This window comes from Nerophis ophidion, linkage group LG08, assembly GCF_033978795.1.
Source record: "Nerophis ophidion isolate RoL-2023_Sa linkage group LG08, RoL_Noph_v1.0, whole genome shotgun sequence".
Classification (NCBI taxonomy): Eukaryota; Metazoa; Chordata; class Actinopteri; order Syngnathiformes; family Syngnathidae; genus Nerophis; species Nerophis ophidion.
The window spans coordinates 26,744,015-26,768,146 of NC_084618.1; the positions used below are offsets into that span (position 1 = coordinate 26,744,015).

Below are 24,132 nucleotides of genomic sequence, written 5' to 3' on the forward strand. Positions count from 1 at the left end.
CAAAATAATGTAAAAAAACAAAAAACTACTTAAAGCATTGTCCAGATGTTTCCTGTCATAATATTCATGTTTAAATAACTTTTTCTACTGGAGAATATCTCCTTTTTCAATATTGCTTATCGACCTCCTTGACTACTAATAATTGGTATCGGTCGATTTCTTGTGTCCTCAATCTGATATCAGCAAAAAACAACAACAACAAAGTCTGTGATTAAAACATGCTTGAATCTGAAATATAAATTATATACACATATGGCGACTTGTCCAGGGTGTACGCCGCCTTCTGCTCGTATGCAGCTGAGACAGGCTCCAGCGACCCCAAAAGGGTAGAAAATGGATGGATGGATAAAAGTTTAAATTACAACATCCTGGTTAAGAAGCACCACTCTCGACGCTAACGTGCGTGTCGTTGCAGACCAACAGCAAGGCGTTCACTGCGAAGACGTCCTGCGTGCGGCGGCGCTACAGCGAGTTTGTGTGGCTGAAGAAAAGGATGCAGAAGAACGCGGGCTTGGTGTGAGTATTTTTACATCACAACGCCACACCAAAAAGTATTTTTCCACTATTTGTGTCTGTAACCAAAATGAAAACAACAGAAATGTCCACATTTTGCTTTTTTTTTTTTTTAATCAAAATTGGACAAAACTGATGACTTATTGTTTGCGAATCCATTTGAGACACCAAGTTACCCCTGTAATAGTTTGACGTGGTAAGTAGCGGTGTAACGGTACGTGTATTTGTATTGAACCGCTTCGGTACGGGGGTTCGGTTCGGAGGTGTACCGAACAACATGGACATATAACTAGCGCACCGCACATTGTGTAAACAGTGCACACCGAGGCACCATGAATTGATTTACGTGGACCCCAACTTAAACAAGTTGAAAAACTTATTGGAGTGTTACCATTTAGTGGTCAATTTTATGGAATATGTACTGTTCTGTGCAATCTACTAATAAAAGTTTCAATCAATCAAAAAAACAACAACACACAGCATGCTAGCATCGGGCTATGGTAGACTGACCATACCTCCTCGTTTTGCGGGGCTGTCCAGGTGGAGTTTCTTAAATGCCTCGAATGTCCGGCATTTTGAGTTAGGGTTGCGTGTATTTTCAATGTACGTTCAGGGCTAAGAAGGGGTTAAAAACAACAAAAAAATTGGTGCACGTAGCGTTAACATTCGTGAGGAAGGGACAGAGAGCGAGAGAGTTATGATAAACGCGCATGCGTCGCCAGGCTCTGCTTTTTATCCATTGATTAATCAGATTTTATTTTTAATTATCTATAGCAGGGGTGTCAAAAGTGTGTCCCGGAGGCCATTTGCGGCACACAGCTAATGTTTTAAAGGCCCACGGCACATTCTAAAAATAATATTAAAATAAACAAAAACATAAAAGTGAAATAAAAAAGCTTAAAGGCTGAATGTAATTTAGAAAAAGTTGCAACGTTGACTAATAAAACAAAGCTGTTTTTTTTTCTTTCAAACTGTCATTGCTCAAAACATATTATTGAATCAAAATCAATGTTATTATGAATTATTGACCTATCCAAGTTTCCGATTACTTCACATCAAATATTCCACTAAGAAAAATATTTTTGGTGGAAGATTTAGCAAATTTGTTAAATAAATAATCAAAAAATGTATATTTAGTTTTTTTCTTACTGTACCGAAAATTAACCAAACTCTGACCTCTGAACCGAGCTACGTACCGAACTGAAATTTTTGTGTACCGTTACACCCCTAGTGGTAAGGTAAACCAATGTTTCAATCAAGTTGAAATTATGGGATGTCTTTATTTTAAGCAGCCAAACATTGAAGGTATAAAAACAAAACTGGATAATGACTTGATATATCGCGTCAGGATGTTTTAATCTTGTTATGGGGAGTGCGCTTACGGAAGGGGCGGGCTTAGCAGCAAATGACCAATAACAAACATGGATCTGCTTGTGGTTGTTAGATTTAGACAAGTGTAATCTAACGGATTACTTTTAGGTACGTTGCGACGCCGTTACCGATGTTTTAGATCTAACGTGACATGTATTGTTTATATATTGTTATTTACAGATAAACACTGACATTGATATATTGTTATTTACAGATAAACGCTGACATGTATCATTGATATATTGTTGTTTACAGATAAACACTGACAATGATATATTGTTATTTACAGATAAACACTGACATGTATTATTGATATATTATTTACAGATAAACACTGACGTGTTATTGATATATTGTTATTTACAGATAAACACTGACATGTATTATTGATATATTATTATTTACAGATAAACACTGACATGTATTATTGATATATTGTTATTTACAGGTAAACACTGACATTGATATATTGTTATTTACAAATAAACACTAAAACTTATTATTGATATATTGTTATTTACAGATAAACACTAACATGTATTATTGATATTTTGTTATTTACAGATAAACACTGACATGTATCATTGATATATCGTTATTTACAGGTAAACACTGACATGTATTATTGATATATCGTTATTTACAGGTAAACACTGACATTGATATATTGTTATTTACAAATAAACACTGAAATGTATTATTGATATATTGTTATTTACCGATAAACACTGACATGTATTATTGATATTTTGTTATTTACGGATAAACACTGACATGTATTATTGATATATTGTTATATACAGGTAAACACTGACATTAATATATTTTTATTTACACTGAAATGTATTATTGATATATTGTTATATACAGGTAAAAACTGACTGATATATTTTTATTTACAAATAAACACTGAAATGTATTATTGATATATTGTTATTTACAAATAAACACTGACATGTATTATTGATATTTTGTTATTTACAGATAAACACTGACATGTATTATTGATATATTATTATTTACAGATAAACACTGACATGTTTTATTGATACATTATTATTATAGGTAAACAATGACATTGATAGTGTTTATTTGTAAATAACAATATGACATCTATTATTGATATATTGTTATTTACAGATAAATAAATGATAAATGGGTTGTACTTGTATAGCGCTTTTCTACCTTCAAGGTACTCAAAGCGCTTTGACAATACTTCCACATTTACCCATTCACACACACATTCACACACTGATGGAGGGAGCTGCCATGCAAGGCGCCAACCAGCACCCATCAGGAGCAAGGGTGAAGTGTCTTGCTCAGGACACAACGGACGTGACGAGGTTGGTTCTGGGTGGGATTTGAACCAGTGACCCTTGGGTTGCGCACGGCCACTCTCCCACTGCGCCACGCCGTCCCTAGATAAACACTGACATGTATTATTGCTATATTGTTATTTACTGATTAACATTTACATGTATTATTGATGTAATGTTATTTACAGATAAACACTGACATGTATTATTGATATATTGTTATTACAGGTAAACAATGACATTGATATATTATTTACAAATAAACACTGACATCTATTATTGCTATATTGTTATTTACAGATAAACACTGACATGTATTATTGCTATATTGTTATTTACAGATAAACACTGACATGTATTATTGATATATTGTTATTTACAGATAAACACTGACATTGATATATTGTTATTTACAAATAAACACTGACATGTGTTATTGATATATTGTTATTTACAGATAAACACTGACATTGATATATTGTTATTTACAAATAAACGCTGACATATATTATTGATATATTGTTATTTACAAATAAACACTGACATGTATTATTGATATATTGTTATTTACAGATAAACACTGACATGTATTATTGCTATATTGTTATTTACTGATTAACATTTACATGTATTATTGATATGTTATTTACAGATAAACACTGACATGTATTATTGATATATTGTTATTACAGGTAAACAATGACATTGATATATTATTTACAAATAAACACTGACATCTATTATTGCTATATTGTTATTTACAGATAAACACTGACATGTATTATTGCAATATTGTTATTTACAGATAAACACTGACATGTATTATTGATATATTGTTATTTACAGATAAACACTGACATTGATATATTGTTATTTACAAATAAACACTGACGTGTTATTGATATATTGTTATTTACAGATAAACACTGACATTGATATATTGTTATTTACAAATAAACGCTGACATATATTATTGATATATTGTTATTTACAAATAAACACTGACATGTATTATTGATATATTGTTATTTACAGATAAACACTGACATGTATTATTGATATATTATTATTTACAGATAAACACTGACATCTATTATTGATATATTGTTATTTACAGGAAAACAATGACCTTGATATATTGTTATTTACAAATAAACACTGACATATATTATTGATGTATTGTTATTTACAGATAAACACTGACATGTATTATTGATATATTATTATTTACAGATAAACACTGACATGTATTATTGATATATTGTTATTTACAGATAAACACTGACATGTATTATTGATATATTAATATTTACAGATAAACACTGACATGTATTATTGATATATTATTTACAAATGAACACTGACATGTATTATTGATATATTGTTTTTTACAGATAAACACTGAAAACACTTTAAACCTTAAGCATATCAGTATGTGGAATTATGCAATGAATTAAAAAAGAATGTACTAATATGATCCACTTTAAGAGGCTGTTCAAACTAAGTGTTTACAAAGTATAAGGAAGAAGAATTTTAATGAAAATCTTGAAGTTGAAAATTAAGTATTATTCATCTCATTATGTGAATCATACCTGGCATAACTATTAAAGGATGACTGCACTTTGTTTGGAATGTTGCCTATCGTTCACAATCATAATGAGAGACAAGAAGACAAAATGTTGTTTTTATGTCATTCTAACATATAAAATGGTGTTGTTCTTGGTGACTAGCTATGCAGCTAAAGGGAGTAATCAATTCTACCTCTAAACCATTTCAAAAATGCCTTCAAAAACCGTCAACAATACTTCATTACCACGCTGTAACCTGTGTAATTACCAAACTGTAGCAACATTGTTATTGTAAGAGCGAACACTGAGGAACTCTTTTTCGAGCGTACTAACACATCGCCGGTATTAGCCGTAAAAGCTAACTACAGCAAATTATAAGCTATCTTCTACGTCAACGCGAAACACGTTGGAATTTGTAATGCACAACACTGCGATAAGACACCAGTGTGTACTGAGTGAAAAACAAGAACAATCATATTACAATATCTGTCAAGTATTATTTCATGTTTTGTTTGTACACAGCTGGCCAGACAGTGTATGTACTGTAGTTGTAATAACATGCATGACGTGCTGCATGTATCATGATCAATATCTAATGTGACTCACTCAATGGACAGTTAGTTGTCTGTTTGGTACAGCTGGCCAGGGACGTTTATTAGGGTAAGCACTCCATTTATGTAAAAATAGCTTTGCTTCAAATTCCACATTTGCAGCGTCAAAGTCACTTTCACCTCACTCTCTCAGCTTCCGTCTACTCCTTACGTATCATTAAGCAGCAGGTCATCCTCAGTATATTCAGATTCATAAAGATGAGGTTGTAAATCCTTATTTTCTAAAAATAGTAATCTGGTGTCTAATACGAAATCCATCACAATTTAAAAAAACACATTTTTTTCCGGAAGTAACACACATGTTGCCATAAGTCATAAATCTCAAATCAATGATTAAAAGGATCAAATAAGGTAAATATTGTTATGAGGGTGTCTGTTACTACATTATATATATACATACTTACAGTGTGTGTATTGTACATATTACATATTGTTATGAAGGTGTCTGTTACTACACTATATATATATATATATATATATATATATATATATATATATATATATACTTGCAGTCTGTATATAAAACATTTCACATATTATGAAGGTGTCTGTTACTACATTTTATATGTATATATAGTTGCAGTGTGTATATTTTACACATTACATGTTGTTCTGAAGGTGTCTGTTACTACATTATATATATATATATACACACGCACTTTGTGTGTATATTGTAAATATTACATATTGTTATGAAGGTGTCTGTTACTACACTATATATATATATATATATATACTTGCAGTGTGTATATTCTACACATTGCATGTTGTTATGAAGGTGTCTGTTACTACATTATATACATACTTGCAGTGTGTATATTTTATACATTACATACTGTTATGAAGGTGTCCGTTAGTACATTATATACTGTATATACTTGCAGTGTGTATTTTGTACACTATAGATATTATGAAGGTGTCTGTTACTACATTATATATATATATATATATATATATATATATATATATATATATATATATATATATATATATATATATATATACTTAGTGTATATATATATGAAGTGAAGTGAATTATGTTTATATAGCGCTTTTTCCTCAAGTGGCTCAAAACGCTTTACACATTGAAACCCAATATCTAAGTTACAATTAAACCAGTGTGGGTGGCACTGGGAGCAGGTGGGTAAAGTGTCTTGCCCAAGGACACAACGGCATTGACTAGGATGGTGGAAGCATGGATCGAACCTGCAACCCTCAAGTTGCTGACACGGCCGCTCTACCAACCGAGCTATACCGTGTGTATATTACTTAGTGTGTATATTGTACATATTACATATTGTTATGAAGGTGTCTGCTACTACATTATATATACTTGCAGTGTGTATATTGTACATATTATTATGAAAGTGACTGTTACATTATGTATATACTTGCAGTGTGTATATTTCATACATTACATACTGTTATGAAGGTGTCCGTTAGTACATTACATACTGTATATACTTGCAGTGTGTATATTGTACACTATAGATATTATGAAGGTGTCTGTTACTACATTATATATATATATATATATATATATATATATATATATATATATACTTAGTGTGTATATTGTACATATTACGTATTGTTCTGAATGTGTCTGTTACAATATATATTACTACATTTTATATAAATATATATATATATATTTATATACATATATATTTATATACACAAAGTGTGTATATTGTACATATTACATATTGTTATGAAGGTGTCTGCTACTACATTATATATACTTAGTGTGTATATTGTACATATTATTTTTAAGGTGTCTGTTACTACATTATATATATACTTACAGTGTGTATATTGTTATGAAGGTGTCTGTTACATCATATATATGACTGAAATGTTCCTTTTTCCTCAAAGGCTGCTCACATGCCTGAATCGTGAAAAGGCGTGTTTTTAGTTTTCGTTTTTATATTGAAAAAAGGAAACACGGCTTTCTCCCTGCAGGCCCGTCCCGGACCTCCCCGGAAAGTCCTTCTTCTCCTTCGGCAACGAGGACTTCCTAGAAAGACGACGCCACGGCCTTCAGGTCTTCCTGGACAGGTGGGTTCTCTCTCCTCCCTCCAGCGCCGGCGGTCAGGCCCCTGAGCGACGGCGTGTTGCGTTGCAGGGTGGTCCACATGACGGTGTGCCTGTCAGACAGCCAGCTGCACCTCTTCCTGCAGACGCAGCTGCCGGTGGGCCACATCCTGGACTGTGTGCAAGGCCACACCCCCTACACCGTGACGGACGCCATCCTCACCTACGCCTCGTCCAACCTGGGCTGGGCTCAGGCTCAGGAGGAGGACGCCGCCGTCAAGGAGCAGAGTCTCAGCGTGCCGTACGAGTCCATGGAGAGGTGAGGTCCAAATATCGACGCTTCAACTTCATCATCGGTCATGTTCATCTCGCCCTGCAGTCCTGCTCCTCATCAGCCCCGCCCACAAGGCATGCAGGCCTTCTCCGCCGTCGGCCGCGACCCTCTGGTCGAGGTATTGGAGCCTCGTGACGCCACCGCCAGGAAGTGTAAGAAGGCCCTCCTTCCTGCTGACGACGGTCCAGCAGACGCCACCTTCTACCTCGAGGACAGCCGCCATGAGCGGACGCTGGACTACACTCCCGAAGACACGCCCAGGAGCGGGCCCATGGAGACTCCCGTGGAGGTGCACTCACCTGCGGCGGCGGGCTTTGAGGATGGCGCCCTTTTGGAGGAGGAGCCTACGACCACATGGGAGTCCTGTGAGCATGCAGACCACGTTGCTGCTGGAGACAAGGTCAGGTCACATGACTCGGCAAAGGAAGAACACCATGAAGACTTCCATGTGAGGCGGGATGACGACTACAGCCCTCTGTCGTCCTCCAACGAGAGCATCGTGAAGGTGAGCGACGAGGAACAGGTCGGCGACGACGCGACTGATCCCATCCGGCCGCCAAACGGCTTTGTGAAGATGTCGCCAGTGGCCGGCAGGACTCCGGTGCACCTCCACGTCAACGGATGCGGCGAGGAAGACGAGTTGAGCAACTCTTTGGACGTTGAGAATAACGACTTCAGTGTGTTGGAGAGCAGCGCCGCCCCCCAGCCGGCCGACACGAGACACTCGCAGGCGGGAACGCCGTCCTCGTCTGCTGCCCACGCCACGGACCAGACTGCTGGGGACATCTAGGTCCTCAAACATTTTTGTTTTTTTTAGTTTCGAGCTTTCGCTTTTTTTAATGTTGGATGAGCTCCTTCTCAACAGCAGAGGGCGCCAAAGCTCCTGCTGACATTTTAGCTGTGATTTCAGAGTATTTCAACAGGGAGAAGCTTCATTAAACCTCCTTGACGACTTTCTGACAGGATTAAACTTTTTGTGCAATATTTCAGCTGTTTATGCCCAGTTCACAGTGTTCGAAAAAGGGAGCCGGCGTTGATTCTCACCTGTGAGACACTTTTATTCTTACATTTTCCTTTTAGCTGTTCATTATTGCTGCTGAAATGTTTTTCACCATTTTATTTTTGACATGTGAACCTGGGAAAGGTGACAATAAAAGTCTTGCTTCAACGTACACATCGACTAACCGCGTCATGTTTTGCAGTTATTGACATTGGGACAACACTGCCACCTTGTGGCTCAAAGAGATACAAGCACCTTGGGTTCATCTGAAATTATATTTATATTTCAGGGATGCACAATATTATTTTTGAAGCTAATAAGTAGTTTCCTGTTTCTTGAGAATAATAACCAACAACTTATGGATATCTATAATTTTTGTCCGCCTTAGTGTAGTTGCACACCTTTCTTTGCAGCTGGCTTTGGGGCCGCTTTTAGCGGCAGGCGTCTTCGTAGATCAAACTTGTTTTCATTGAGGGCCGGCCGCCTGTAACAGTAAGTAATATATTTCACTGATTAATACATAATAGGTATATTTGCTCCTTTTATTCATTTTTTTCTTTGTTTTGTTGATTGATTTTTTTTATTATTCCATTGCACAACCCCGAAAGAGACAAGCGGTAGAAAAATGGATGGATATTTGATAATTTTTTTATTAATGAAATAAACGTCTGTAAATATATATACATATGTGTATATATATATATATATATATATACATTATATACATACACATGTATATATAATATATATATGTTTACATATATATACACACACACACATATATATAAATTTATATATATATTTACACATATCCAAATATTTATAAATATGTATATATATATATATATATATGTATATATATATATATATATATACATATATATTTTTTATGAATGAAATATGTGTATATATATATATATATATATATGTGTATATATGTAAGTGTATACATGCATATATATGTGTGTATATATGCATACATGTAAATATATATATATATACACATGTAAATATCTGTGTGTATCTATATATATATATATATATGTAAATATATATACATGTAAATATATATGTGTATATATATATATATACATGTAAATATACGTGTATATATGTATGTATATGTGTGTGTGTGTGTATATATATATATATGTAAATAAATACATACATGTAAATATACTTGTGTATATATGTATATATGTGTGTGTGTATACATATATACATGTAAATGTATAAATACTTTTAATGAATGAAATAAATAAATGCATATTATATATATAAAATATCCATCCATCCTTCCTTTTTCTACCGCTTATTCCCTTTATTGTCGCGGGGGGAGCTGGTGCCTATCTCAGCTACAATCGGGCATATATATATATATATATATATAAATATATATATATATATACATATATGTATATGCATGTAAATACAAATACAAACATGCCTCATGATATTATTACACAATTATGTATGTCATTGGTCTCAAACTCAAGGCCCCACATCTGACATTTGATGCAGCAAATGCGTCTTTTCTTACTAAACATATTCAACATCCCATTTTCACAGAAAAAAAACATGTACCGCAAAAAATTTCATAACTTTTAAACTTTAACTCGGTGGTTCCCAAACGTTTTACACCAAGTACCACCTCAGAAAACACTTGGCTCTCCAAAGTACCACCATAAAGACAAAAATTAAAATATAGTAGCGCAGTGGGCCTAAGTATTCATTAAAAACAAGAAAGGTTGTATTCAACAAGTGTATTCAATAATTTGGCCACTGTAACATTACACACAATTTGAACAGTAACACTGTGTTTAAACTATTTAATTTAAGAGATTATTTGGGGTACCACTACTACAGTTTGAGAATCACTGCTTCATCTAATATTGCAACAAAAAATATATAATTTTATTAAATTATACATATATTCCAGGCATGAAAAAAACAACAACCTAAATATCAGGTTAAATCACGATTTTTAAGCATTTTACCCATCAAATTGCGAACTGTAAAATTGAGGGTAAAAAAACGGGTAACTCAGTCACAAAAATTTTACCGTAGAAAACAAAACTGTAGTATTGTTCTTCCCTTTACAGTAATACAACAAACAACTGCATTATTTTACAGTAAAAACAGTATTATTATTTTTCCGCTTCCACTTATATGTTGTAAAATCATCATAAATTTTACGATAACAGTTCGGCAACTGTATTATCAGGTTTTCTTTTTACTGTAATATCGAATTATTTTTTTTCAAGTTAAAGAGTACGTAGAAAATGTATACAGTGTGTAATAATATATATGTACATATGTATATATATACGTGTTGTACATATGCAAATGTAGATATGTACAAATACACATACTTATATACATACTGTATTTGTGTACATATATGTACATACATATACATATATATACAGTATATATATACATATATGTATAAACACATATATATATATAAACACATATATATACATATATATATATATATATATATATATATATATATATATAGGTGTGGGAAAAAATCACAAGACTACTTCATCTCTACAGAACTGTTTCATGAGGGGTTCCCTCAATCATCAGGAGATTTTAATGGAAGCATTCACATACAATGGTTTATATAGAGCACAGAGTGGGTGGGTACAAGCAGGCGTAGGGTGTGGTGATTGGCTCATGTGTTACCTAGGAGGTGTTTCCGTCTGTGGCGGCATGTTGAAATGATTTCACTGCGCTTGTTGAGGGATGATAGATCTGGATGATATATAATAAACAGTTTCTCTTTTAAGCATAGGTTGCATCTTTTATTACCACTGTTGTAAGGTGTGCTGGATGCAAGAATTTGCCATGTTATTGAATATTCAACATTATTGTCTTTGAGGTTCCAAATGTGTTTGCTGAGTTCTGTAGAATTCCGCAAAGTCTGGTTTCTAAAGGAGGTGTTGTGATTATTCCATCTTGTTTTGAACGCTCCTGTCATCTAGCAAAGCTGAATTCGACCAAGCAACCCCCCCGTACCAGAAAGCACTTGATGAAAGCGGATACAACTTCACCCTCACATATGAACCCACTCCAGGAAACCAACCAAAAAAGAGCAGAAAACGAAACAACATCATCTGGTACAATCCGCCATTCAGCAAAGACGTCTCAACCAACATCGGCCACAAGTTCCTCACTCTGATCGACAAACACTTCCCCAAAGGCAACACCCTAAGAAAAATATTCAACAAGAACAACATTAAATTGAGCTACAGCTGTATGAATAACATGCAACAAATCATTTCAAACCACAACAAAGCAATTGCAAAAGGACTGCCTACCCCCAGACTAAACGACTCTGAAACCAATAAGGAATGTAACTGTCGCAAGAAACCTGATTGCCCTCTCAACGGAGGGTGCTTACAGACATCAGTCGTTTACCAAGCAAAGGTAACACGCAAGGACATTAACACATCCGACACGTACGTAGGATTAACCGAAGGAGCGTTCAAAACAAGATGGAATAATCACAACGCCTCGCATCGTTGGAATTGTCGGTCTGTGGCCCTCAGTGGAAAAAGTTTTTGAAACTTCTTGGGTACTGATTAATGCGACGGGCTACCAGTTTGATACACACTTAAATAAATTGCCAGAAATAGCCAATTTGCTCAATTTACCTTTAATAAATAAATCTATATATTTAAAAAAATGGGTATTTCTGTCTGTCATTCGGTCGTACATTTTTTTTCCCTTTTACGGAAGGTTTTTTGTAGAGAATAAATGATGAAAAAACACTTAATTGAACGGTTTAAAAGAAGAGAAAACATGAAAAAAATGAAAATTAATGTTTGAAACATAGTTTATCTTCAATTTCGACTCTTTAAAATTCAAAAGTCAACGGAAAAAAATGAAGAGAAAAACTAGCTAACTGGAATCTTTTTGAAAAAATTAAAAAAAGAATTTATGGAACATCATTAGTGATTTTTCCTGATTAAGATTAATGTTAGAATTTTGATGACATGTTTTAAATAGGTTAAAATCCACTTTAAAATAAGATTTAAATGTGATTCTACAGATTTTCTAGATTTGCCAGAATAATTTTTTTTGAATTTTCATCATAAAAAGTTTGAAGAAATATTTCACGAATATTCTTCGTCGAAAAAACAGAAGCTAAAATGAAGAATTAAATTAAAATGTATTTATTATTCATTACAACTTAAAAAAAAAAATTCTTGAACATTGATTCAAATTGTCAGGAAAGAAGAGGAAAGAATTTGAAAGGTAAAAAGGTATATGTGTTTAAAAATCCAAAAATAATTTTTAAGGTTGTATTTTTTTCTCTCAAATTGTCTTTCTGTAAGTTATAAGAAACAAAGTTAAAAAATAAAATAATTTATTTAAACAAGTAAAGACCAAGTCTTTAAAATATTTCCTTGGATTTTCAAATTCTATTTGAGTTTTGTCTCTCTTAGAATTAAAAATGTCGAGCAAAGCGAGACCAGCTTGCTAGTAAATAGATTATATTTAAAAAATAGAGGCAGCTCACTGGTAAGTGCTGCTATTTGAGCTATTTTTAGAACAGGCCAGCGGGCGACTCATCTGGTCCTTACAGGCTACCTGGTGCCCGCGAGCACCAGGTAGCCTGTAAGGACCCCTGGTGACCCCTGCTTTAGAGCATGAATATTTTGTGCAGCCGTCATTTCTTGATTTTGATCCAATATCCACAATATCCATGTTCACTATCCTTGCTGTAGCAATTTTCTGAGTATAAAGTCATTTTCAAACCATAATTTGGCTTCTTTTTTTTTTTTTAATCTTCTGTGTGTGAGAAACGGTAAAACATGTAATATGCGAGCCGTGGTCAGATAAAGGTTTGTCATCATTTGGTCCCCGGTGTCCTACCTGCCACGGCTCACAGGATGTAGGCGGGTTGCAGGAAGTCTTTGGGGACGATACCCACAATGCCGTTCAGCTGGCCGACCCACCAGCCGTGAATGTTGTACGCCTGAAAGCACACAATGGTCAAATACATCATCTGTTACAGTGGGTTGGATTATAACAGGCTTACAGTAAATACAGTTTGTTGTAAACACTGATAACTACACAAGTGGTCAAATACATCATCTGTTACAGTATGTGGAATCACAGTATCAATCAATCAATGTTTATTTATATAGCCCCAAATCACAAATGTCTCAAAGGACTGCACAAATCATTACGACTACAACATCCTCGGAAGAACCCACAAAAGGGCAAGGAAAACTCACACCCAGTGGGCAGGGAGAATTCACATCCAGTGGGACGCCAGTGACAATGGTGACTATGACAAACCTTGGAGAGGACCTCAGATGTGGGCAACCCCCCCCCCTCTAGGGGACCGAAAACAATGGATGTCGAGCGGGTCTAACATGATACTGTGAAAGTTCAATCCATAGTGGCTCCAACACAGCCGTGAGAGTTCAGTTCAAAGCGGATCCAAGACAGCAGCGAGAGTCCCGTCCACAGGAAACCATCCCAAGCGGAGGCGGATCAGCAGCGTAGAGATGTCCCAACCGATACAGGCGAGCGGTCCATCCTGGGCCCCGACGAGCGGTCCATCCTGGGTCTCGACTCTGGACAGCCAGTACTTCATCCATGGTCATCGGACCGGACCCCCTCCACAAGGGAGGGGGGGACATAGGAGAAAGAAAAGAAGCGGCAGATCAACTGGTCTAAAAAGGAGGTCTATTTAAAGGCTAGAGTATACAGATGAGTTTTAGGGTGAGACTTAAATGCTTCTACTGAGGTAGCATCTCGAACTGTTACCGGGAGGGCATTCCAGAGTACTGGAGCCCGGACGGAAAACGCTCTATAGCCCGCAGACTTTTTTTGGGCTCTAGGAATCACTAATAAGCCGGAGTCTTTTGAACGCAGATTTCTTGCCGGGACATACGGTACAATACAATCGGCAAGATAGGATGGAGCTAGACCGTGTAGTATTTTATACGTAAGTAGTAAAACCTTAAAGTCACATCTTAAGTGCACAGGAAGCCAGTGCAGGTGAGCCAGTACAGGCTATAATATAATAGTATAATAGTTTTACAGTAACTGCAGTTTGATAACACTGCTGTGAAATGATGAATATTAATGTTGCCTGACGCTGTCAAATGATTGTGTTTGTGCTGCAGAATTCAGGTGGAAAAACAGGTGTTACTGTAAGATGGTTGTGAACCTGTCCTAAGGTGCAGCCTGCAGATAGTTTGTCAAGCACCCGCTGTCACGGGGAAAATATAAAAATGATGGTGATTTTATTTCATCACGCATACAGGGCAGCACGGTGGTACAGGGGTTAGTGCGTGTGCCTCACAATAAGAAGGTCCTGGGTTTGATCCAGGAGTTTGCATGTTCTTGCAGGGGTTCCCTCCGAGCCAGATTTCAGTTTTTAATCTCCTAATTTTTACTTTATTTTTGCGTGATCTCGCTTTTGTTTCATAATAAGAACTTTTTATTTCACAATTTCGACTTTTTAATTCATAATTTCGATTTTTAATCTCATGATTATGATTTTTTGTTGTATAATTTTGACTTTCTTATCGAATAATCTCGACTTTATGTCATAATTCTGACTTTTTATTTCATGGTTTCAATTTAAAAGCGGTAGAAAATGGATGGATTTATTTTATAATTCTGATTTTTATTGTATAATTCCATTTTATTTTATAATTCTGACTTTTTATTTCATAATTATGACTTTTTGTTTAATAATTTCATATTTTTATTTCATAATTCTGACTTTATTTCCTAATTATGACTTTTGTTTCATAATTTTTTTTTTTATTTCATAATTATGAGGTTTTGTATCATAATTATGACTTTACATTGAATAATTTTTACTATTTATTTCATAATTATGTTTTTCTTTACTTATTAATTATGACTTTATATTTCAGAATTATGGCTTTTTGTTTCATAATTTAGGCTTTTTATTTCATAATTTCCACATTTTATTTCATAATTATGACATTTTTATTTGATAATTATGACTTTTTGTTTCTGCTTGAGGGACAAGCAGCAAAAAATGGATAGATGGACATTTTGTTGTATAATTTTGACTTTTTATTTAATAATTTTGACTTTTTATTTCATGATTATGACTTTTTGTTTCCTAATTTAGGCTTTTTATTTAACAGTTTACATTTTTTATTTCATAATTTTGACTTTTTATTTCATAATTAGGACTTTTTGTTTCTGCTTGAGGGACAAGTGGTAGAAAATGAATGGATGGACTTTTTGTTTCATAAATATGACTTTACATTTCATAATTTTTACATTTCATAATTTTTTAATTTCATAATCATGCCTTTTAATTTAATAATTTAGACTTTTTATTTCATAATTATGATTTTTTTAAATACATTATGACTATATTTCAAAATTATGGCTTTTTGTTTCATAATTTAGGCTTTTTATTTCATAATTTCCACATTTTATTTTATAATTATGACATTTTTATTTGATAATTATGACTTTTTGTTTCCGCTTGAAGGACAAGCGGCAAAAAATGGATAGATGGACATTTTGTTGTATAATTTTGACTTTTTATTTAATAATTTCGACTTTTTATTTCATAATTATGACTTTTTGTTTCCTAATTTAGGCTTTTTATTTAACAGTTCACATTTTTTATTTCATAATTTTGACTTTTTATTTCATAATTAGGACTTTTTGTTTCTGCTTGAGGGACAAGCGGTAGAAAATGAATGGATGGACTTTTTGTTTCATAAATATGACTTTACATTTCATAATTTTTACATTTCATTATTTTTTAATTTCATAATCATGCCTTTTAATTTCATAATTTAGACTTTTTATTTCATAATTATGATTTTTTAAAATAAATTATGACTATATTTCAAAATTATGGCTTTTTGTTTCATAATTTAGGCTTTTTATTTCATAATTTCCACATTTTATTTTATAATTATGACATTTTTATTTGATAATTATGACTTTTTGTTTCCGCTTGAAGGACAAGCGGCAAAAAATGGATAGATGGACATTTTGTTGTATAATTTTGACTTTTTATTTAATAATTTCGACTTTTTATTTCATAATTATGACTTTTTGTTTCCTAATTTAGGCTTTTTATTTAACAATTTATACCTTTTATTTCATAATTTTGACTTTTTTTTCATAATTAGGACTTTTTATTTCATAATTAGGACTTTTTCTTTCTGCTTGAGGGACAAGGGGTAGAAAATGAATGGATGGACTTTTTGTTTCATAAATATGACTTTACATTTCATAATTTTGACTTTTAATTTCATAATCATGCATTTTGATTTAATAATTTTTAATTTTAATTTCATAATTATGATTTTTAAAAATAAATTATGACTTTCTATTTCATAATTGTGACTTTTTATTTCATAATTTAGGATTTTTATTTCATAATTTCCACTTTTTATTTCATAAGTATGACTTTTTTACTTCATATTCATGACTTTCTATTTCATAATTATGACTTTTTGTTTCCGCTTAAGGGACAAGCGGTAAGAAATGGATGGATGGACTTTTTGTTTTATAATTTTGACTTTTTATTTCATAATTTCGACTTTTAATTTCATAATTATGACTTTTTGTTTCATAATTTAGGCTTTTTATTTCATAATTTACACATTTTATTTCATAATCTATACTTTTTATTTCATAATTATGACTTTTTATTTCATAATTATGACTTTCTATTTCATATTATGACTTTTTGTTTCCGCTTGAGGAACAAGCGGTAGGAAATTGGATGGATGGACATTTTGTTTTATAATTTTGACTTTTTATTTCATAATTATGACTTTTTGTTTCATAATTCAGGCTTTTTATTTAATAATTTACACTTTTTATTTCATAATCTATACTTTTTATTTCATAATAATGACTTTTTTATTTCATAATTATGACTTTTTGTTTCCGCTTGAGGGACAAGCGGTAGAAAACGGATGGATGGACTTTTTGTTTTATAATTTTTTACTTTTCATTTCATAATTTTGACTTTTTATTTCATAATTATGACTTTTTGTTTCATAATTTCCACTTCTTATTTCATAATTTCGACTTTTTATTTCATAATTTCGACTTTGTATTCCATAATTAGGACTTTTTATTTCATAATTAGGACTTTTTGATTCCGCTTGAGGGACAAGTGGTAATAAATGGATGGATGGAGTTTTTGTTTTATAATTTTGACTTTTTATTTCATAAATTCGCCTTCTGATTTCATAATTATGACTTTTTATTTCATAATTATGACTTTCTATTTCATAATTATGACTTTTTGTTTCCGCTTGAGGAACAAGCGCTAGGAAATGGATAGATGGACTTTTTGTTTTATAATTTTGACTTTTCTGTTCTACATGGTAGTGTGCTGGGGGGGGGGGGGCAGTACATCTAAGAAGGACAGCTCCAGACTTGAGAAACTGATCAGGCGGGCCGGTTCTACAATCGGAATGAAATTGGACTCACTGGTGACGGTGGCAGAGAAGAGGACTGTTGACAAACTAGTGAGCATCCTGGATGATGCCAGTCACCCTCTGCATAGCGTTATCAGTAGCCAGAGGAGCCTGTTCAGTGCTAGACTGCTTCATCCCAAGTGCAGGACTAATAGACTCAAGAACTCCTTTGTCCCACACGCCATTAGACTGTACAACTCCTCTCTGGGGCGGGGGGTACAAGGATGACAGGGGATGCAAAACAATAACAGTGCAATACGTTTTCATAACATGGTCACTACTGCCTACTTTGTCTTGTTATATTCTTATTTTACTGTTATATTTTTATTCCCATTGTTTTTATTCTTTTTGTAATATTTCTCTATTTTGTTTCCTTTTAAACCCCCATTATTTACTTTTTACTCTTTTTTAAATTGATCTCAACTCTGTACACTGCTGCTGGAATTTTAATTTTCCAGAAGGAACTCACCTGAAGGAATCAATAAAGTACTATCTATAAATGGGTTGTACTTGTATAGCGCTTTTCTACCATCAAGGTACTCAAAGCGCTTTGACACTACTTCCACATTTACCCATTCACACACACATTCACACACTGATGGAGGGAGCTGCCATGCAAGGTGCCAACCAGCACCCATCAGGAGCAAAGGTGAAGTGTCTTGCTCAGGACACAACGGACGTGACGAGGTTGGTACTAGGTGGGATTTGAACCAGGGACCCTCGGGTTGCGCACGGCCACTCTTCCACTGCGCCACGCCGTCCCGTCCCATCTATCTATCTATATATCTATCTTTTTGTTTCATAATTTAGGCTTTCTATTTCATAATTTACACTTTTTATTTCATAATCTATACTTTTTATTTCATAATAATGGCTTTTTAATTTCATAATTATGACTTTTTGTTTCCGCGTGAGGGACAAGCGGTAGAAAACGGATGGATGGACTTTTTGTTTTATAATTTTTTACTTTTTGTTTTATACTTTTTTACTTTTTATTTCATAATTTTGACTTTTTATTTCATAATTATGACTTTTTGTTTCATAATTTCCACTTCTTATTTCATAATTTCGACTTTGTATTCCATAATTAGGACTTTTTATTTCATAATTAGGACTTTTTGATTCCGCTTGAGGGACAAGTGGTAATAAATGGATGGATGGAGTTTTTGTTTTATAATTTTGACTTTTTATTTCATAAATTCGCCTTTTTATTTCCTAATTATGACTTTCTATTTCATAATTATGACTTTTTGTTTCCGCTTGAGGGAAAAGCGGTAGTAAACGGATGGAAGGACTTTTTGTTTTATAATTTTTTACTTTTTATTTCATAATTTCGACTTTTTATTTCATAATTAGGACTTTTTATTTCATAATTAGGACTTTTTGATTCCGCTTGAGGGACAAGCGGTAATAAATGGATGGATGGAGTTTTTGTTTTATAATTTTGACTTTTTATTTCATAAATTCGCCTTTTTATTTCATAATTATGACTTTTTGTTTCATTATTAAGGCTTTTTATTTCATAATTTACACTTTTTATTTCATAATTATGACTTTCTATTTCCTATTTATGACTTTTTGCTTCCGCTTGAGGGACAAGCGGTAGAAAACGGATGGATTGACTTTTTGTTTTATAATTTTGACTTTTCATTTCATAATTATAACTTTTTGTTTCACAGTTATGACTTTACATTTCATCATTTCGACTTTTAATTGTATAATTATGACTTTTTATTCCAGAATCATGACTTATAAATTTTTTCACATTTGCTTCTCTTTTTTAGGGTTTGGGTTTTTTTCCCCCTCTCGGTTTTGCTTCTTTTTTTTATGTTTCAAACTAATGTCCGTGTTTAGTTGTGTTGGCCGATGCTTGTGGGCGGGGCTTACAACAAGTTTACCCGGAAGCCGTTTTACAAGACTTGGGCTTTTAGTTAAAACACCGCAGTTGAAATCAACAACATCCACATGTCTAGTCAAGATAACGCAAATACTACTTTTGCTTCATAATTTCATATTTTAAAGGTGTTTTTAAAACTTGATTTAGAGCCGCTCGGTCTTCCCGTCTTCTTCTGTTGTGTTTTGCCGAGTTCAGTAAAACTGCTTGAAGTGAAGTGAATTATATTTATATAGCGCTTTTTCTCTAGTGACTCAAAGCGCTTTACATAGTGAAACCCAATATCTAAGTTACATTTAAACCAGTGTGGGTGGCACTGGGAGCAGGTGGGTAAAGTGCCTTGCCCAAGGACACAACGGCAGTGACGAGGATGGCGGAAGCGGGGATCGAACCTGGAACCCTCAAGTTGCTGGCTCGGCCGCGCTACCAAACGAGCTATACCGCCACCAGGTAAACTTGTTTTAAGCCCCGCCCACAGCCACCCGTGCCACAAAAATGCAGTTTGTTTTAAACTGCAAAAATAAAAGCAAAATAATAAAAAAAAAAACACAAAACTATATGAGAGAAGCAAAATGGGAAAAACAAGTCGAACATAGAAACCTTTGAAACCCACAAAAGCAATAAGAGTGTGCAACAATGTGAAAATCGGCGTTGATAACATGTCATCCTTCAAAAAAATAGCTTGCAAAAATATATTTTTCCAATGTTTGTATTTCATTGTTTGCCAAAACGTGTTTGTGTGCCAATACAATTATTTTTCTTTCAATTCCCAGTCCTACTGGCTGTGTTCTGGCCCCGCAGGAAAATGGGCTTCCATGTTTCTGTACTGGCTTGGGAAAATGAAAAAATATGATAATGGCCCACGCACTTTTTGAAGTCTCAGTTTGCGGAATGAGTTTGGCCGCCTATCGAGCGAAGAACCAGAAGTGAAGTGAATTATATTTATATAGCGCTTTTTCTCTAGTGACTCAAAGCGCTTTACATAGTGAAACCCAACATCTAAGTTACATTTAAAGCAATGTGGGTGGCACTGGGAGCAGGTGGGTAAAGTGTCTTGCCCAAGGACACAACGGCAGATGGCGGAAGCGGAATCGAACCTGCAACCCTCAAGTTGCTGGCACAGCCGCTCTACCAACCGAGCTATACAACCAGACGTCCCCAAAATGTGCTGACCGTGTCTGGTTTGGGTCGCCATGGTCTGACCCTTCCCCGGCTCAAGCCCGTCAGGACCTGCGTGGTCCCAGCGGGCCGCAGAGTTGGACGGCCCATTCCGTCCCGAGGACAGAGGGGCGATGGGGGGAGATGTGTGTGTCCCCAGGGGGTGTCTCCGCACTCTCCCGACCGCTACGATGACACACTTTTATTTATCAGCGGCGCCCATCTGTGCCGCCGCTCTGCAATTCTCCCCCGGAAAGGTTTTTTGGATGATCAGCGCCGCCATTTTAATAAGAGCGCCGCGTTGCGGAGCGGGCGGCGATGGCGGCGGGAGTCTGTGAGGCGTGCAGAGTCCATCTTCCCCGCACTTGGAGAGGGTTCATCCAGAGTCCACCTGCTGTAATGGCCGCCACCCGCAGAGAATTACACAAATGACAAAAACGAGGGGAACTCGTCACGTCCTCCTCCTCTGTTTGATGTCTTTTTCTGGGAGGGGGCGGGGGTTTGGTGGCGCCATCGTCGACGTCTTTAATATCCGCACAGAATGCAACGCCACAAGCGGCGCGGGGCTTGGCGGGAGCGGCACAACAGCGCCGTGCGGTGGCGGTCGCGCAGCGTCGACTCATTGACCTCCCGGTGACTCCTCCGCCGAGGGACCAGGGAATGAGCCCACTAGGGGGGTGTCGCCATGGCAACACCTGCAGTGTACCGGCCGCCATCGTTTATTTACCACTCAGGGGGCTGGCTAATGGCGGTGTCCTGATAGGCCCATCGCTCACGTCGCCCGGCGAGGAGACTGTGGCGGCTGCGCCGCAAGCTGACAACGGCGGGCGACATCGCCGCCGTCTTCCTCACAACGCTCGTGGTGCTCGCCAACGGGACGTCTTTTTCTTTCCAAATGGTCTTTAAATCATGTCAGGAAATAAATGTCTTGTTTATGAGATGGAAAGTCACATTTGTCAGATTAAAATCAGAACTGGGATATTTTGAAACATGTCAAAATTATGACACAATAGTCACAGAGATGAGAGAAAAAGTCTAAGCTATTAGATAATAGTCATAGTTATGAGATTAAAAAATCAAAACTATGAGATGTAGTCAGTTATGAGATAAAAAGTAAAAATTATGAGATAATAGTCACAGTGATGAGACAAAAAGTCTAAGGTATGAGATAATAGTCATAATTATGAGATGATAGTCAGTTATGAGATAAAAAGGTAAAATTATGAGATAATAGTCACAGTTATGAGATAAAAAGTCAAAATTATGAGATAATAGTCACAGTTAGTAAATAAAAAGTCAAAATTATGAGATAATAGTAACAGCTATGAGAGAAAAAAGTCAAAATTATAAGATAATAGTAACAGTTATTTGAGAAATAAGTCAAAATTTTGAGTAAATAGTCAGTTATGAGGGCAAAAAGTCCAAATTAATATATAATAGTCACAGTTATGAGATTAAAAGTCAAACTTATGAGATAATAGTAACAGTTATGAGAGAAAAAAGTCTAAATTATGAGATAATAGTCATAGTTATGAGATAAAAAGTCAAAATTATGAGATAACAGTAACAGTTATGAGAGAAAGAAGTCAAAATTTTGAGTAAATAGTCAGTTATGAGGAGAAAAGGTCAAAATTATGATATAATAGTCACAGTTATGAGATTAAAAATCAAAATTATGAGATGATAGTCGTAGTTATGAGATAAAAAGTGAAAATTATGAGATAACAGTCATAGTTATGAGATAAAAAGACAAAATTATGAGACAATAGTCACAGTGATGAGCTAAAAAGTCTAAGCTATGAGATAATAGTCATAATTATGAGATGATAGTCAGTTATGAGATAAAAAGTTAAAATTGTGAGATAATAGTCAGAGTTATTAGATAAAAAGTCAAAATTATGAGATAACAGTCATAGTTATGAGATAAAAAGTCAAAATTATGAGACAATAGTCACAGTGATGAGAGAAAGAAGTCAATATTTTGAGTAAATAGTCAGTTATGAGGGGAAAAAACTCTAAGCTATGAAATAATAGTCATAGTTACGAGATAAAAAGTTAAAATTGTGAGATAACAGTCACAGTTATGAGATAAAAAGTCAAAATTATGAGATAATAGTCACAGTTAGGAGATAAAAAGTCAAAATTATGAGATAATAGTAACAGTTATGAGAGAAAGAAGTCAATATTTTGAGTAAATAGTCAGTTATGAGGGGAAAAAAAGACAAAATTATGATATAATAGTCACAGTTATGAGATTAAAAGTCAAAATTATGAGATAATAGTAACAGTTATGAGAGAAAAAAGTCAAAATTATGAGATAATAGTCATAGTTATGAGATAAAAAGTCAAAATTATGAAATAACAGTCATAGTTATGAGATAAAAAGTCAAAATTATGAGACAATAATCACAGTGATGAGATAAAAAGTCTAAGCTATGAGATAATAGTCATAGTTATGAAATGATAGTCAGTTACGAGATAAAAAGTTAAAAATGTGAGATAATAGTCACAGTTATGAGATAAAAAGTCAAAATTATGAGATAATAGTCACAGTTATGAGATAAAAAGTCAAAATTATGAGATAATAGTAACAGTTATGAGAGAAAGAAGTCCAAATTTTGAGTAAATAGTCAGTTATGAGGGAAAAAAAGTAAAAATTATGACATAATAGTCACAGTTATGAGATTGAAAGTCAAAATAATGAGATAATAGTAACAGTTATGAGAGAAAAAAGTCAAAATTATGAGATAATAGTCGTAGTTATGAGATAAAAAGTCAAAATTATGAGACAATAGTCACAGTGATGAGATAAAAAAAAAGTCTAAGCTATGAGATGATAGTCAGTTATGAGATAAAA

General features: G+C 34.3%; 2 protein-coding genes across 4 annotated transcripts in view; one reads left to right on the forward strand and one right to left on the reverse strand.

The window, feature by feature from the left end:
* Nucleotides 1–8,922, forward strand: part of snx11 (sorting nexin 11) — a 24,160-nt gene extending 15,238 nt beyond the window's left edge. For both annotated transcript variants that reach the window (XM_061908131.1, XM_061908130.1), the window contains exons 4-7: nucleotides 416–516; nucleotides 7,345–7,440; nucleotides 7,508–7,735; nucleotides 7,796–8,922. In XM_061908131.1, the coding sequence (XP_061764115.1) occupies nucleotides 416–516; nucleotides 7,345–7,440; nucleotides 7,508–7,735; nucleotides 7,796–8,540 (1,170 nt within the window). In that variant the 3' untranslated portion in view covers nucleotides 8,541–8,922. The remainder of the gene's footprint in view (nucleotides 1–415; nucleotides 517–7,344; nucleotides 7,441–7,507; nucleotides 7,736–7,795) is intronic.
* Nucleotides 8,784–24,132, reverse strand: part of skap1 (src kinase associated phosphoprotein 1) — a 187,246-nt gene continuing 171,897 nt past the window's right edge. The window contains exons 14-15 of one of the 2 annotated variants that reach the window (XM_061908132.1): nucleotides 13,641–13,743; nucleotides 8,784–9,234 (exon numbers count right to left, since the gene is read on the reverse strand). In XM_061908132.1, coding sequence (XP_061764116.1) covers nucleotides 13,651–13,743 — 93 coding nt within the window. In that variant the 3' untranslated portion in view covers nucleotides 8,784–9,234; nucleotides 13,641–13,650. Of the gene's footprint in view, nucleotides 9,235–11,354; nucleotides 11,514–13,640; nucleotides 13,744–24,132 lie in introns of those variants that run through there. The other variant, XM_061908133.1, reaches the window with a different exon arrangement.